General features: G+C 37.3%; 1 protein-coding gene across 7 annotated transcripts in view; it reads left to right on the top strand.

Annotated features, from left to right (window-relative positions):
* The window catches only part of NFIB (nuclear factor I B), a 170,730-nt gene that overhangs the window by 95,327 nt on the left and 57,595 nt on the right, over nt 1-17,808 (top strand). For 6 of the 7 annotated variants that reach the window (XM_069002543.1, XM_069002539.1, XM_069002542.1 and 3 more), the window contains exons 3-5: nt 2,216-2,269; nt 14,022-14,090; nt 16,187-16,307. In XM_069002543.1, the coding sequence (XP_068858644.1) occupies nt 2,216-2,269; nt 14,022-14,090; nt 16,187-16,307 (244 nt within the window). The remainder of the gene's footprint in view (nt 1-2,215; nt 2,270-14,021; nt 14,091-16,186; nt 16,308-17,808) is intronic. The other variant, XM_069002540.1, reaches the window with a different exon arrangement.

The following is a 17,808-nucleotide window of genomic DNA, read 5'->3' as shown; positions in this document are numbered from 1 at the left end:
AACAACAGGTGTTTAAACTGCCATTAATCTTTAAATCCTGAATCCAGAAACTAGGAGTAAAAGCAAATTGCTGTGCAAGGTCTAAAAAATTACTTCACTTTGTACTTCTTTTTAGTGAACTTTAACAGGAGAAAACTTCAAAGGTTATTTTCTGGTAGGCCTCATTAATCCAGTTTCAAATCTCTGTGATCCTGAAGCTATGTTGTTCAAGCTTTATTGGGTTTATCTACTACCAAATTGACACTTCATTTAGCCACACGTCTGCAGTAGTTTTACACTTGGACCATTGCTGTGAAAAATTAATCCTCTCTGATAATCTGAATTTAAATAGCTGTATGTATGGTTTGCAGAATCAAAAATCTCTGTCAGAAGAACATTAAATTCACCTCCTGCAGGGGGTTGAATTTGAACACACAGAAAAGAGGACGATTCTCCACAGATTGGTCCATATGTGAAGAAATGTTATATTTTAACATTTCTTGTAGCTGATTAAGTCTTCAACTTAACTTGATTAATTCCTTTAAGGGAAGTGCTGTATCATATCACGTGAAGAACCAGGCATACTGAATGTTAACACACTGTGCTGCACAATGGGATTCCTAAGAGTACCTGACTGCCAAAACCATGGTAAGGGCAGAATCCAACCTGTGTGCTTGCCCTTCACATTTCCTGCCCAAGGCTGAAGAAGATAGATGAAATTTCATGGGAAATTCCCTATTCAATGTGTATTTTATTGTGTACAAGAGTGATTTAATTCAGTATTGGAAAATTTAGTTGTGTTTCTTAATACCATTGGAACTGGGTTTCACATGCGCCTTGGAATTCCAGTACTCAGGTAGCTACCCAGATGTATATGTTTTGTGACAACTGCCATTCAGATCAACTTAGTAGAACTTGAGCTGTGAAAAAGATTTCCATCTCAGTTAATATCTTCTGTAGAGTCAAGCTTGTGTTAACTTAAAGTGCTTGAGAGACATGTGAGTTTATGTTTATGAAGCTGCATAGGTGGCAACAGACTGAAGTTCTTGTAGCAGGTAGAGGGAATCTCTCATTCTAGGCTGAGGTCTACATCAGCTATAAGAAGAAGTAATGATAATTGAAGGACAAATATTTGTTGATATATACTTTTCTTCTTTTCTATCTTTTTTTATTCTTTAATTTGGGCACTCTAAGAAGCAATGCATTCAACAACTCTACATCCATCTGGAGTCCATGTGGTGGTAGCTGTTTCTGGGGTGCTATGATGCAATCTTTTGGTGGTCTTATGCTATTAATAACGTCACTGCATTTAAGAAAATTGGTATTTTTTATTCAGACTCTACAACAGCTAAATTTTAGATGCCTGTATATGGGACAAATAGGTGTGCTTCATTTATTTTCTTCCTCTCTGCATTTTTTGTTTCTTACATCTTTGATAATTTTTTGCAGTGGAGCAGGTTTTTGTTATATTATTGATATGAGAATACAGTGAAAAGTAGATGGTTTTAAAGACAACTGATTTTATGAATAAGGATATAATTTATTATTTAGTGTATTAATATGAAATTACATTCTCTTCTTGATTCGTTAGGTGCATGTATTATGAAAAGAACACAATTTAAAGTCTACAGTTTTTGCATTTTGTTAGTTTTTATATTACATAATCTTAATTTCACAACAGCAGCTCTCACAGGCTAGGAACACAAAGACCATATTGTATTTAAGCAGACTGTCATATCTTCGTTGCAGTCATGAGTCTGTGGAAGCAAGTAGGCCTTTGTGCTTTAAGGAAAGGCTAAAGCAACGGGACTCATCACTGCAAGCGCCACTAGCTGCCTGATCCAGTGTGTCTTTCTGGTCATTGCCTGAGAAGAAATTACTTCTGCTTTTCTATTATGCAATATTATATTTGGGGGATGGAGGGAAAGGGAATGAAAAGGTACCCTTGTAAATGTGTTTACAACTTGAGTATTTGCCTGAATGACTCTCTTGTCCTTATTCAGTGATCTACAAGTTCCTCTTATTAGGATCATTGCATCTTTCACAATGTTTCTACATCTGCATAAAATAGGTTACATATAGTGTGTTTGTTCAATAATGCTTCACATAGAAAGTCAGGGAAGTGACCTTTAAAGAATAAAGTAAAGTATTAGTTTAATAGTTAATAGAGGGTATTAAAAGGTTGTGAGATACTTGCAAAACAAATTATTAAAATATTTCTTTCATTTCTTTATAGATTCTGGACAACCAGGAAGTCCAAGCCACAATGATCCTGCCAAGAATCCACCAGGTAAATATAAGTTCCAGAACATGTGCATCTAACATTGTTCGAGAACAAAGATACTACTGTTAATAGCTAAAGAGAGTGTAATTGGGCAGCAACCTATCTTGCACTGGTAAGTATATATAATCAGGACAAGTGGTGATACTTTAGTTCCTTTAAACTGGCAGTGCCTCAATTGCAGTTTCATCAGCACTCATTTAATCTAAGGAGCTTTTCTTTCGTTTCATGGTTTTTAGAATTTTCTAAGTGGGGCTGGTTAGAGGAGTAACGAAACAGGATCCCAAATTATTTTTATAAAAGTCTTCAAATGCTACCAGTTTTCTTTCATCCCAGACAAAAGACAATTGACCTATGTCTAAACTCTGTGACTGAGCTAACAGATTTTTGACTTTTCATAAGTGCTTTATAAAATACAAATGTGTTAATATAAAATTATTTTTTTGGTATCAGCTCAGAGCAGTTTTCTAACATGTTAATGGGTCATGGCTAGTGACGCTTGAAATTTCTTTGAGAGATGTTAGTGTAAGTGGTCCTTCAAAGGACTTTTTAAAAATGAAAATAAAAGAGAAAGTCAAACCCAGACTTCGCCATTCCAGTCTGTTTAGACAAAAGGTTCCTTGTATTTTCATGAGGTTATCCTTCTAATCAATTGGGCTGTGCTAGTAAATCTTGTAAACCTTTGCCATGTTATGAATTTTATCAGAGTAAGACAAACAATTGTCACAGACACACTATCACTTCTTAATGAGCAAGAGTGACTCCAGCCACCACCATCATGTTGTATCTTCTCATTTTTGCTCTCAGAAGATGTGTGTATCTAAAATAAGCTGCAACTCAGTTTGACCTTCTAAATCCAAAATGAACCATATTCTGACCAGAAAGTAATTTTGTGTTGCTGAGCTCTTAACATATACATGGATATTTTCTGGATCTGTTGAAACATTAGGAAAAACAGCCTGCTTTGTGGTTGTACAATTTTATAGTATTCATATGATCAAAGTATTCTCTGTTTGTGAAATATGTCATGTGTTTGATGGAGAACCATCAAAGATCATTATACAAAAAGCCATATTCCTGTAATATAAACCCCAGATACATGTACTTGAAGATAGCAGATGTATTTTAAAGGTAAGAGGGCAGAGCAAGTCAATAAGATCATTCTAAGCTCTAATACAAGTGATTTTTTTTTTCTTCAAGGGATGATGCAGGCTTGTTACCAGTTTCAGTTGGAGGCTTTGATCCTGTTTCTTTCCAAACTGTGTGGGATGTTAGTGAAATTTTATTTTTCTATCAAATACATGCCATACATTACGTTATGTAGAATAGTGGTTTAAAAACCCAAACCAACAAATTGACACATAAAATGAATATTAAAAGTTTCCTTACAGATAATTACAGTTTTTGAAACTTGGAGCATTTAGCTGTAGAATATCTATTTTGGTTTTAGAAAACCTCTGTGAGTTCAAGAACAGACAAATGCATTACCTTACCCCTTGTCATTTTGAAGGATCCTTGGTAGCTGCTGGGTTTGGGAAGATGATGGCAGGGTCAGCTCACCTTCAGCAGGTCTTAAAATTCTGATTTTGAAGTACCATTTAGCATTTGGAATAGAAAGGTAGAAGTACACATTTTACTAGTGAGGCTTACACCCTATAGTGAGTCCAGTCTCTCCAGCCCCCAGTCTTAACTCCAGTAAGGAGTACTCTTGCTGCCAGCAAGAGAGCCTTGGGGAGGCAGCAGACAAGCTGCATAGGCTTTCTTGTGGCAGACTTGTGGGTCAAGATGTAATGTTTGACAAACTTCGCTGTCTCCAGAAAGGTGGAGGGACATAGAAAGCAGATAAATCTGTTGCTGATTTCATCATGAAACTTCCTGCTTAAAATAAGAGCATAACACTTTCTCATGATTTGGAGTCACTGCAGCCAGTATTATTCCTTTATATGCTGCCAAGTAGGGACAGAAAATAGAAGTTGTGTCTTACTTCCCTTGAAACCCTTCATTTAAGCAGAGGCAGAAAGATAGTTGAATGTCATCTATTGGAAGATACAAGAGCTTCTTGCTTTGTTCAGCTTCCCTGTGTAATACTGTTTTAGACTTAAACTGGCAAGGTGAAAGTGCTGTGGTTTGTGGGACAGCAGAATGCAGGACTTCTAGGGTTGTGCAGGAGAATGAGAGGGAATTGCATGGCATTCAGCTTGTCTGGGAAGAGGACTGCTGTCCTATTCTTTCTTACTAAACTTCACACAATTCTTCTTATTATCATTAGACCCAGACAGTCACTTCTGTCAGAATTCCAGAGGATATCCACTCTGAGATTTCTTTTGGGTCCCAGGCCAGAAGCATGAGGACTGGTAGTGCCAGGAGGGTTGTTGTTCTATGATGTTTTGTTCTAGTGCCTGTATGTCAAGGAGCCAGGATGCTGGCAAGGGATTTGGATGCCACCACCTTCACAAAGATACTGCCACGGAAGAGGATGCTGGAAACCTACTGGTAGTTGGCAAAGCTTTTGGTGTTAAGAGTGGGTTTTTTCTAGGTTTGGCAAGACTGTTGCATTCTTTAGGGTGTCTGGTAATTTGCTGTCCTCACAACAAACGGGAGAGAGGGTAGCATCACTTGCCAAACAAAAGAACATTAAGAGTACTTGTTGGAATTCTTTACAATATGTTCCTAAAAATATATGGAATATTTTGATGGCCAAAGGCAGTATTAAGATGGTGTAGCTTGTGGTGAAAGTGGTACGTACCTTTTGTAGCTAAATCCAGGGGTATCCTCCTCTAAGTTTTATTTTTCAATAACTTTGAATGATACTTTTATAATATATATTTGAAAATATATATTTATATTAACATACATTTTTATATTTTTCAAGATTGAATCTTGCTTTTCAGAGAGCTGGTTTGTAAATGCTTCTTCTCTGCAGGGGCTATTAAGTAAGTTCCAGACTGATAAATGAGCTGAATTGAACTGAGAGAAGAGAAACATCTCAACACTACTATTGTCTACATCAGTCATTAAGTTTCTGGTTATCTAAAAGTTTGTGCTGTGCTAGCACAGTCCTAACTATTAAAAGTTTACATGATTTAAAAGAGACAATGGACATAATAATGGCTTCAGTGAGGGTGTCTGAACAGATAGAGGCACACCTGATTAATAAGTTTGAAAATACTCATATTTTTGCACACTAAAAACAAACACCAGTAAGCCACAAAAACCAAATGCAACCCAAGTACTTTAGGCCTTTCTTGTTTCTTACTTTGTGCTCAGAATGCTCTGAGCTACTACTGAAGCAATCTGTTAAAGATAACCTAGTGCAGCAGTTTCAGTATAATGCTGCATTATTATTTGCTCCCTGCAAGTCCCATGGGTCTTTTATATAGCTTAAGAAAATCTGAAAAATGAGCCTTCACAAGTGTATCTTGAAATAGCTGCAGTGCTGTGGCAGGATAGGTACTGAAGACAGAAGATGTCGTCTTTCAATAAGTTCATCTGTTAGGCGTAAGAAAATTATTAGGGCGAGTAAAAAAAGAGAAAAGTGTCTAGAACTGTAAGTAAGCTAATGACATTGACACCAAACATATCTATATGATCTTCAGAGATACAGTTCTTACTAGCCTCTTCTTCTAGGTGAGGATTTTCTGGGTTTTGCTTTGCTTTGTTATTCTTTCCCTTTCTGCCTGCTGGCCACAACTGCTTGACATTTTTAAGACTACTTGCTATTTGCCATTGTTCTGAGGTTGCTGCTTGGCAGATTTGATTTACTTACAAGCCGGCATTAACACAGGTGCTTCCAGTTTTGCTGTGTTGCTCAAATCTTTGAACACAGCCTTTTTAAACTGCTAAAATAGGGGCAAGAAACAGCAATATTGATAGAGTTAAACACTGTCTGGATGGGACAGTAAGCAGACTCAATTTGCCGTAAAGCTTGCAACCAGTCTCTTTTTGTATGGGTGCCTTCTAGATTTGGAGCCATTTTTGTCCAACACTGGGCAATACAAAAGACAGCTTTTCAGAAAGTACAAAGGAAACCTAGCTGTCCTGACACAGACAGGTACGAGCCTTTTTGGTGAGGCAAGACGAGTGTGTTCAGATTTTTCCTTTTGTCCAAGCAGTTGGGTTCAGAAGTTACTAGAGCTGTTTCCTAGCAAACAGCAAGATGATTTTTTTTTTTTTTTTTTTTTGCAAGGGGCTAGATTTTTTGATTGATTGGGGTTTTGTTTTGTTTTGTGATAGAATTTATTCCATTTGAGCTGGTTAAAGAAATATTTTTATATAAATTTTTCTGACTCATTATATATCAGTCAGAATGCAGAGAACTCAAGTTTGAGCCTGTGTGCTGACGAATATTAAATTTTTTTATATGGAGTAACAGTTTTAGGTGAAGAGATGGACAAACTGTCTCTGCCTCTTTGCCTTTCATTACTCCCTATTGGTTCCTTTCTTTCCTCCACGATCCTCCATGATATGTTTTCAGGGAATTTCCCTAGAGATAAAATCCTTAATCTGAATGAGGCATAGGTAGTTGAATCCCCAGCCTCACTGCTCTGGAATGGTTTTTCTTCTATTTTCCCCAGAAATTTTATCCTAGGAACCACTTCCAAAGCAGACCTGAGTGAAATCACCAACTCTGAAGTTTGTATTGTTTTGGCTTTTTTTAATTCAAGAAGGTGTTGCCAAAAAGCTTGCAACGAGCCTCACCTATCTCTCAATATGCAAATATATCTTGCAGCTGTAGAGCCCCAAAGGCTTTCCTTGCACTTTCATATGGGCTAGCAGCCATAGGGAGAACATTTTTTGGGATCAAGTCCTAAGAAATGTCAATTAAATTTGCCTATGTATGTCTTTTTCAGATAGGAGTATTTCAGTTTCAATTTTTAGTATGTGTAGTTTCAGAAATAACTTCTGAAGAGGAACATGGTATCAACCTTTGCACACTTTTGGAAAAGAAATAAACAAATGCCTTGAGGTTTTGAATGTCTCAGACTACAGATGGTTTCATTACTTTACTCTATTGCAATCTACCCTCTTGTGGATGGAGAATTAGCCCCCAAATTAATAGGAATAGAAGAGATATTCCCAGGCCTCGTCACTGTCAGCAGCTTTCCTTGTGGAAGCAATGGTGCCATGGTAGCAGTTTAGGGAATTCAAACAGAATTGTATTTAAATAAACACATATTCCCCTCTTTTTCAGCATGGAAGTGGATATCCTGAGGTGCTTGCTGTTTCTCATATGCTTGCAGCCGTGCCATCTCAGATACTGATCTTCAAACAAAACAGAGTTGGGTTTGGTCAGGGCTTGATTTTCTGTGAATTTCTCCATTTTCCAAATGCTCTATGGATTGGTAGAGATTGGTAGATTGAGAGAAGATACTTTTCTTTATCAGCTTCCCAGCACTGAGCTGGAGGGGGGTGAGGCATTCTGGGGCCAGTGCCCAGCTGTACTGTTGTGGCAGTCATAGATCTGCACAGGTCGTACAGTCCCTTTTTCCAAAAGTAAGAGTTTTTGGCCTTTCAAGATGGTTTGGAATTTGGTGTGGGTAGTTAATACTGTCTACTGGTTTAGGATTACTTTTATATTCTTGTTTGCATTGACTGTCCTTCTTTATGAACCTGCTGTGAGAATAAATGATGCTGTGGTCAATTCTCATGCTGATTCAGATGCCATTGTCCAATGGTGGATGTGATGGTTTTTACTTCAAAGCATGACCAGAGAAAAAATTTACTAAAAACTCTTATGTTATGTTAGAACTCCAGAAACCTTCTTTGGCATCAGAAATTTCCCTTTTGGCACCTGCTAGTCCTATAGCTGTTAGAAAGCGGTTCCCCCAACTTTTTCTTGAATCTCAGCTGTAGTTTTGGTATAACCTGAGACCCTCTGGAAGAGAAAACAACAGGCATTTGTGTTTCTTACCCTTTCTGTTTCTTTCTAGGTTTCAGGGCAACTTACTTGAATTCTAGTCATGGATTTCAGAGTCCATTAAAGCTGGTTTTTACTTCAAATTACTGCAATACAGAAGACTGTTGTGGTTCTGGCTATAATTTTGAGAGTGTCAAAAATCTCATTTGTTTCTGAAAGTGTCACATTTGGCTTTCTAGTTCCTCATCATGCTAAAAGGTTCTATGAAGTCAGGGGATCTTTTTGCAAGTTTGCTTCCTGTCCCAGTTACAACATTATTGCAACTTTCAGGATAAAAGAACCCAAAAAAAAGCTGTGGGTATGCCACATGACTGGAGAATGTTGTGTGATAACCAAAATAACCTCAATCTCTGAACAGTCTGTAGTTCAACTGTTTCAAATGATATAAACACTGAAATTTTCTTTGTCACTTCTTGGCAAATGTTATCCACCCATAACTGCCATTAAGATATTTTATTTTGGTAGTAACCTGCTTCTGGTACTATTTTTCGGATGCTGGTTTCAAAATGCGTGCAGTAAGAAAACAAACTGCATGTCTGCTGACTGTATTTTGACTTATGAACAGTGTGAGACTAATTTTTCTCTACCACTTCTGACTGTAAATAGTAGCTGTACAAAGCTGTAGCCAGCAGCATCCAGAACATTACCCTGCATAACTTAAAGTTTACGTAGCACTGTCTGCTATACACCAGGCTAAAGTCTTCAGCCTTTCTTCACACAGTAGCTCCTGATGTTGTATGTGTAAGTCTATCTATTCTTGTATAATTCCTCTTTTTAAAGATGCAGAAATAAAAGTATATTAGTACAATTTTTTTCCATCACTGGTTGGATCCTTACTCTTCTTTTATAAGTTGCTCAAAACCAAGGCAGTATCAATGAGAAAACGATATTTATAATAGTACCAGGAAAAAGTTTTATGGTTAGGCTCTAGTCAATATGCAGCAGAACATAAACAGGCATTCTATTCATAAAAGTACAATTAAATCAGAAGACATAAAAAGACTGGTTAAAAATTTGCAAAGCTAAACGTCACTAGTAAGATTTTAAGTAATGTGAGAACAAGCTTGTTAGAGTAATTGTTTGTGCAAACTGATATTGTTTTTCAGTCAGTTGAAACTACTTTATTTTCTCTCCCCTCCCCCCCCCCCCCCCCCCCCCCCCCCCCTTTTAAGTTTTTTGCATGGTTGAAACAATTAAAAGCTGCACTTGTGACTCATGTCTTCAAGGCATAATACAAGGCATAGTGAGAAATAGACTGGAATATATATAACGACTAGAGCAGTGACTTCTGTAGCAGTTGGAGGCATTGCTGAAGGTTTCTCCCTTTACTGACTGTACACAGGAGCTTGCTCAGAACTGCTGCTTCGCTTAACCTGTTTATCTTTCATCCTTGATACCACTGCCCTGGCCATTGTGGAATTGTATGGAAACTGTATTGTTCATGAGTGAGTTTTCTTTAAAAAAGGCAAGAAGAGAAAGATTTTATACTCACTATGTACAAAAGCTAGAACAAAATAAAAAAAATCCACTTTTTATATGGGTTTTGGAAGTTACTGACTCTTTATACAACATCGCACTACAGTGCTTTTCAGAAATGCTCCTTTTGTAGAAATCAGATTTTTAAGAATAATGACAATTAGTAAAATGCATTTCAGAGAGTGCCGTCTCTCGGGCAGGATGAGTTTTATTACATAATACTCAATGCTTTTGTTAGGCTTGAATGATAAAGACAGCAAAGTGCTATCATGACCATCAAGAGATAAAGTAAATTGTCTGTGAGGAATACAATAGACTTATCAAGTGCATAAATGTCTGTACTGAACAGATCAGAAACACACACCAGGAGTGCTAATTTAAGGCTCTTTAACATACTAATGTAAACAGTGCATTAAGGAATGGCAATCAACAAAACCAGTAAGACCTATATTGTATGAAGTATCACCACATATTTTTGTCTTGTGTGAAGTGTAGTAATGTGAATATGAATGTTAACTCTTACTCAGTAGTGTGATCAGCTTCACCAGGTAAAAGGCAGTACCTCACACCATACACAGAAAATGTGCTATACTGCTTACCTTTTGCATACGATCTTGCTGTTTAACCTTTGTCTTACATAGAATGCATGTTTCCACAACAAATTACAGCAATTTATTGGCACTGAATATTTTCCTCTTGCACAGCTGGGAGCCAAGAATAATTCTGTAGCATATCCACCATAGATTATCTTCATAACTTGGTGAAACTGTTGAAGTTCACTGGTGTTGGACTGTAGGAACCCAGAGTGCCGAGAATATTTCTCTGCCTGTTTTTAAGGGTTCTTACCCCCCTGAACAACACTGTTTTAACCTCCAACCTTGGAAAAAATTACCAATGGTCAGACAAGAACTAGAAAATACAGTGGTGTGAATTAGGTGATAGACTACTATGTAAGATTGTCACAGGGTGAAAAATTTAGAGGTTTTAGGCTTCTCTTTATAGTAAATAGATAAGAGTAAAAAATATCAAAATGGAGGATTGTTGTTGTTCTCTAGACCTTCTTCTTCTTCTTCTACCACTCCATATTCTGCAGTAAAAGTAGTTTGGATTGATTGGATAGAAAATTCCGCAGTTCCTAGTCGTGTTACTGAATAATTGGTAAGAAAGTAAAAATAATGTACGTTTTTAGTAACTATTGGTTAAAATGTCTTTAAAAGGCTGTGTAAATCTTGATAATTCCTCTCTCTCGCTCTCTCTCCTACTCCTCCTACTGCTCTCACTCCTACTTTTTCTCCTTCTATGCTGTACCTGGGTCACGCTAGTGGCTCAGTTCCTCTGATAAGACTTAATAAACAACTATCTAGAAGTATTGAAACTACAGAAGACGTCTCGCTTTATCTTTTAAACTCCTTGCAAGGACTTTCAGCAAATTCTCTCCCATCAGGAGAGACCCGATTTATGGCACAGTAAAGTGTCATTGGACCTTAACATATACCCAGAGGCACCATTGGAGTCCACCTGCCCTGTTCGAATGTAAAGCTCAGGACGAAGTTGCTGAATGCTATGAAATAGATTGTTTATTGTTGCATTAATTGTTTAATAACAATTTGTCACATTACAAAGAGGAAAAAGTCAAGTTGTTTTTCAGGTTGATTGAGATTGGCAAGAGCTGCAGCTTCCCTTTCTTTCCCTATGCCAGCCAAAGCATTCGCATGTATCTGTGGATGTCATTATTTTTGATCCGTTCCAAGGCAGGATGACACCTGGGTGAAAGACATGACCCATCAGTCAACAATGCATCCTTTTGTGAGGGGATGATAGATGGCGGTACCACTTGGTGGCAAAATACTTTCCCTGCTCCCATTTCATTGTCACAAGGAGAGAAACACTGTATTGCTCTTTATATTATTTTACATATAAAATCAAACATGGGCTTTTTCTTCTTTTAATATGAGCCTTGGGCCTTGTTCTCACTGTAACGATAGCTTGATTAATCTACTCTTGGCTAAAGCTCCTCTCAAGTTAGTCTGGCTTGAATTAGAGACGTTGTGCTTCAAAGTAGTCATGCTTGGATAAACAGCAGAGAAGTTCAGTCATGTCTCATTACCAGCTTCAGAGCTGGCTGCATAGTTGTACACTGGCTTTTAGCCACACTTTGCTTATGAGCCAACTAAAATCAAGAAACCATTTTCTCTTTGGAAATCTCCCTTCTGTGTAGTACTTTAGATTGTTCCTGCTGGAGGAAATAAGCAGAGAAGGGAAATATTGCGATTGCTTGAGGAATTATTAGCATCCATCCAGCTTGCCTGTTCTTAGTTTAAAAAACAGTAACTGAGGAGGAAAGTAAAAGTGAAAATTTACTGTTTGCCTTTTTTTATTTTATGGATATACCACGTTCTGTCAAATAAAGAAGTAAGTATTTCAGAAGCCATGTTGTGTTTTCATCCACACAAAATACATGGAGAAATGGTGCAAGAGAATGCAAAAAATAAAAGAAAAAGGCTCTTATTTCTTAGACACTGCAGAAGGGCTGGCAATATCCAGGTGAAGGACGGTAAGAGAGGAATAAGTAATGGATATGGAGAAAATCTGTTGAAAATGAGAGAGAAATATGAAAGGAAGTGAATTAAAAAGGGAGGGAGACCCAAAGAGCTACTGGTGGAAATAAAGATGTGCAGGAGTAGTGTATGAAGTGACATTGACTGGAAGATGGGAAGATGACAGCATCGGCAGAACACTGTTCAGGATGATCCCACAGGCCTACAGTGCTCTGTATACCCATGGCACTTGGTCATGGGATGGTTCTCAGCTGGGAAAGGCTGCAACTCTCCTATAGGTCTGACAGAGTAACAGAGATGTTTGGAAACGTGCTTGGTTGGATGTGTTCCCAACAGTTTATATCTGCACTGGTAAATAATACCAGAGGTGCTAGGCGAGGCAGATCTGTGGGACTAGTAAGCAGGGAAAACCAGTCTTTTTGCTTCTGCCCTCCGTCTGACCCTGGAAAGTAAGCAGAGGTTTCTCCAGATATACCAAGGACAGACCTCTCAGGTGAAGTATACTGCTTTTACGGTCAGTTTTCTGATTATAGTGGCCATGTTTTTGCTAAATCACTTGAAGATAAAAGCAGTAATTTCCAAAAGAAATCCAAAGAGAATAGTACCAAGCCACTTTTTTCTAAATCAGTAGATATTACAGTAGGTGTACTTTTCGTTTGTTTGTTTTGTTAGTTAAGACATCTAGAATACTTTTACTCCTTCAAACATTTGGAACAGAAAAGTGACAGTTTGTTTCCAAAAGAAAAAAAACTGTGTTAATTCGGAAAAGAGACTAGAAAAACCACAGTAAGAAATTCTTAGTGCACTGTCTCACATGAAAAAAAACAAAAAAGTAACACTGTTGGAGCATCAATGTACACCAAGTATAGTTACACCAAGTATAGTTGCTATATTACTACCTATAGTACTATGTTCTAGTTACTTATTACCGATAAAAGGCTGTAATGCCGTGTAATCTCAAATGCAGTAGTGCAGCTTTTGCAATGATTACTGACGTGAGGCTTCCACAGAAACATGGGTTTCTTAGCTCTCTTTGCGTAAGGTTACTAGTTACACTACTGAGATAAGTCTTGATTTTCAGCTGCTGTTTCATAGCAGTACTCCAACTTATGCCTAAAACTCGCAGCAGGGAAGGTATATCATATACATTTATCTTAGAATAAGTAAATATAAGCCAAACCAATAATATGTGTTTTCTTAAACATAGGTTTCTAGATATAGAATTCAGCATGTATATAAAACACCCCACTGAACAGCTCAGCTGCGTTGTTCAATTCCTTTTTTTTGTGGAAATAATAGCAAACGCCTCATCTGCCTCAGAAATGTTGATTTGGTAGTGGAGGTCATACTGTAAAGTGACAATCAGCAAGGTGAGAGTTAAGTAAAAATCTCTTTAGCAGAAACATACACAAGGAGAGGACTGCTCTGTGGTGAAATTGTTTATCTGGCTGATATGGGTCATAGTTCAATACTGACAAATTTTGAAGATACTAATAAAAGAAACTAGTTTTCAGACATTTTTTTTGATGGTTAGCTAGGCACTCAGTATATTGCTTGATAGTTTTTATATACTTTTAAAAAATTGCTTTATCACAGATCCTTAAGACTTATTTTGCACCTTTGCCTGAATTTCAGCTCACATTAGATCCTGTGATCAGCTTTCAGTGTACTTTGATCTGTGTATTATAGTTCTGGGACTCTGTTAGTACCATTATTAGCTGTGTATAAACCTACTTATTAATTCTATTTATAAAAATCCTATTTATTAATCTTCTCATTATACTGACTATGGTTCTGTGGTCCTTTTCAGTGTACCTTGAGGACAGTTTTGTGAAATCCGGAGTATTCAACGTGTCAGAACTTGTGAGGGTGTCAAGAAGTAAGTTAACATTTGTGTTTAGCCATTTCCAAAGCCTGCTATAAACAAGTGAAGGTTTTTTCCTTGAAGCTTTTTCTCCACAAGATGTAAGATGCATAGGAAATGCCTATAACCATGCACAATTTTGATATATTTGACTACAGTATTACAGTCCATCTTGCACATGTTTGCAATAAAACAAATAGGTCTTCTCCTGTCTCTTTGATATTTAAAGATGGAATCAATTTGTTATATCTCCTTCTGCGCACCTTAGTGGAGTGACACATCAATAAAATTACCATATGGAGCAAAACCTTCTATTGTTAGACTTACAGTTGTTTAAGGGTGCCCTACACATCCTTGGATATTGCTGAAAGGTCTGGTTATTCTTTCTTTGGTTTTTTAATTTGTAACTCTTAAAATAAAAAAATCACAGTATGGATGTAAAGTATGATAAACAATTTATTAAATCTTTGTGTTTCTTTTAGTCATAGCACTGGCTGTAACTGAATTTCTAATTACATTGTCTTGGCATCAGAAATATTACACACGTGAATATGTAAAAACCCTCATAAAATATAAATATAAAATTACAGGTGAAGCTTCAACTGCAGAAAGAAAAACCAAGAGGAATATAAGATCTCTTTTGCTGAAATCTAACAATTAGTTATGATAGTATAGCATAAAACCTGTCCACATTTTCATTTTGCATTTCTTCCTGACCCTTTCTTTTCTCCATTTACTATCAACACTATTAAGGTATTTTTCTTAAGACTTCTTTAGGAAATGAAAAGGAATAGTTGAAAGTTACAGTTAAACGTGTCCACAGTGATGATACCACCATCCAGTAAAAACTGAATGGTGCAGAAAAATCACTTTTCTGGTGAGGTGAGGACAGAGCCAAAGAGGTACAAGTTTCCAAAATATCTGTCCATGTTCCGCACAGGTGTTAATTCAAGCAGGGTCAGGATGCTTGAGGAATCTAATTAACTTACTGAGGCTTCAGATGCATGGGTTATTTAATTTACTGTGGTCAGAAATTAATATTCAACAACTAAAACTATGTTAAATCCTTCAGCAAAACAGTGAGAATTGCCATCTTGCAGTGTTAAGGCATATCCTTTTTTGTGCTTGCTTAAGATACGGTTTTGCTGTTTTAGGAGGCTGAGGATGTGTGAATTGTAGCTTTCTTTTAGTTGTCAGGTGGTCAAGTACATTTTAAAGTATCAGGACATTCAGGTTAAAAAAGAAACAATATTGTAATTATGCTATGAAACTGTGCATTATGCAGCTGTTATACATGATATACTTCTAATAATAAGCATTAAAGCATGTGGTTTCTGTGGGATTTCTTACCATGCAGTTGTTTAACCTCAAGCCGCAACAGAGTTGTACTTAAACTGTCAAGAAAAATACAAACCTTCAAATACATTACACAACATGCAATTATTCTTTTAAATGCCAAAGGTAGTTAAAATGCATGATGCACAGACAATGAACAAAGGTAAATACACCACAATACATAACACATAATTTATTCTTGAATTGCCAGAGTCCGTATGGTACACAGACCCTGTAAGGAGGTGAAGGTAACACTGAGTGTATGTATTTGTGTGTAGGTGTGCATATGCAGAGCAGAACCTGTGGCACTGGGCGAAACAAAAAGGAAGAAAACCAGGCTGTCAACACAGAAGGCTTTTATTAATACAAAAGAGTTAACATTAAGGGAAAGGGAATTTGTGTGTCTCTGAATTTCATATTTCCTTTATTTCAGTTCTTTAATAAATAATGCTAGCTCTCTTCATAAGCCTAGCCTCATTCATTATAGTGCTTGAGGTTTGTATTATCTTTTTCATATTGGTGATTCCATTTTATCTCTTATAAAACAAATATATTATATCTGCATAACTGCTCAAGGTTTTGTAAGTGCCAGGGAAGATAATTCACTTTTTAGATACATAATCATTGATACAACTTGTCTGTACTTGGTTTCCACAAGAGGCAGAAAATAAGATACATGTATTAACATCTTGGTATTTTTCCAAGTGTTAGAAATTAAAAGATGGCTAAAAAGATAGAAGATTATCTCTGAGTTCTTATGATGATGTGTTTTTCAGCACCCATAACCCAGGGAACTGGAGTGAACTTCCCAATTGGAGAGCTTCCGAGCCAGCCATATTACCATGATATGAATTCGGGTGTAAACCTACAGAGGTCCTTATCCTCTCCACCGAGCAGGTAAAAACTTGAAATAAGTGCTAATGTGAACTATGTTTAATAGTGTAGGACAAGCAATTCACAAATCAGGTCAGCAAACAACTATTTTATTAATTTCCTCTGATTTTGTGAGGCTTGCTTCTTATGTATGTTACTGTAATCTCTGTACAGGTTTGTAAGTTATAAATCTTGTCATTTGAAATGGTGTCATTATTGCCTGTCATCTTGCATGATATTGAAGATGGTTATAAGTTTTTTCAGGGTTTGAAGTGCCCACTAAATCATCTGCCAAGAGAATAGCTACACATCCCAAAACTGTTGCTGAGCTGCAGGAAGGTCTACTGGTTGGGAACCTGCTGGCAGGGCTCAGAGTGGTTGCAGGCACAAAGGCTGTCTTTTCAGGGCTCCGTCTTGGACTTCTGTCTTGAAAGATATGTTTGGACAGATACAGTTTCCTCTAGAAAAGGTGTTAGGCCAGGTGTATAAAGACAAGGTATTCTCATCCATAACAGCTCATGAAAGTGTGTTTTCTGCCACCCTCTTTCAGGGTCTTTTCCCAACAGAGTGGAAAGGAGGAGGAGCATGTGACATAACTACAGGTTAATTTTTCTCAAGGGTCTCCCTTCCCCTGCTACAGGCGAGTTAGTCTGAGGGACTCACTTCCTCCTTGTTCAACTGCTCCCTTCTCCCATCTCTGAGAGAGACTCCTATTTCCTCCCTTGGGAGCTGCTGGTGGGCCCATGGATGTAGAGAGCCTGCTGTGCCCTCCTCCTGACTCCCAGAAAATGTACTGTCTGTCAGACCCTTAGGGTCCCTTGGTTTTCTGAAACTGTCTGATATACTATGAAATCACAGCACTGTAGGAGCTGTCATTGTCCCACATTTGCGGACCTCAGTGAATCAGGAAGTTTTCTGCACAGTGGGACAGGATTTAACAGGACATTCAAGGCGCTGAGATATTCTTCCACCAGCACCTGGTGCTTCTGAGTTATTTTGCTCAGGTTTCCCTATTTCATTTCATCATATTTTCAGCTTGGCAGTATACCAAATGCACTTTAGAAATGGATGGATTAATTAGAATAGATGGATTAATTATCACAGTGTAACAGTAGCAGTTACAGTTGCAGTAGTAGTAGTAATAATAACAATAATAATAATAGTAATAATACTACACCATTAAAACCTTCATCCTGGTTTTCTTTGGCAGTCAGTATAACAGCTTCAGTGTATATTGCTAGGAAGAAACTTGACTTTCCTCCACTGTATTGAAGTTCTACCTCATTTTATAAAGTGTGACTTGAAATATGGGCCTTTTGTTTTTAATTAAACTAGTCAAAAATGAAAAGTGCTTGTTTCAGACTAGCCCTCTTGAAAAGCTTAGGAGTTTGACCTGATGAAATACAGTAAACTACATTTTTTCCTCATTAACACATTCACAAAATTTCCTTTTCTACCTTTATTAGTAACACTTTCCAGTGACTTGCTACGCTTCATGGTTTCTGCATAGTGTTTAGTACCTTCA

This window comes from Aphelocoma coerulescens (genome assembly GCF_041296385.1).
Source record: "Aphelocoma coerulescens isolate FSJ_1873_10779 chromosome Z unlocalized genomic scaffold, UR_Acoe_1.0 ChrZ, whole genome shotgun sequence".
NCBI classification, from domain to species: Eukaryota; Metazoa; Chordata; class Aves; order Passeriformes; family Corvidae; genus Aphelocoma; species Aphelocoma coerulescens.
This window is presented reverse-complemented; position numbering and strand designations above follow the sequence as displayed.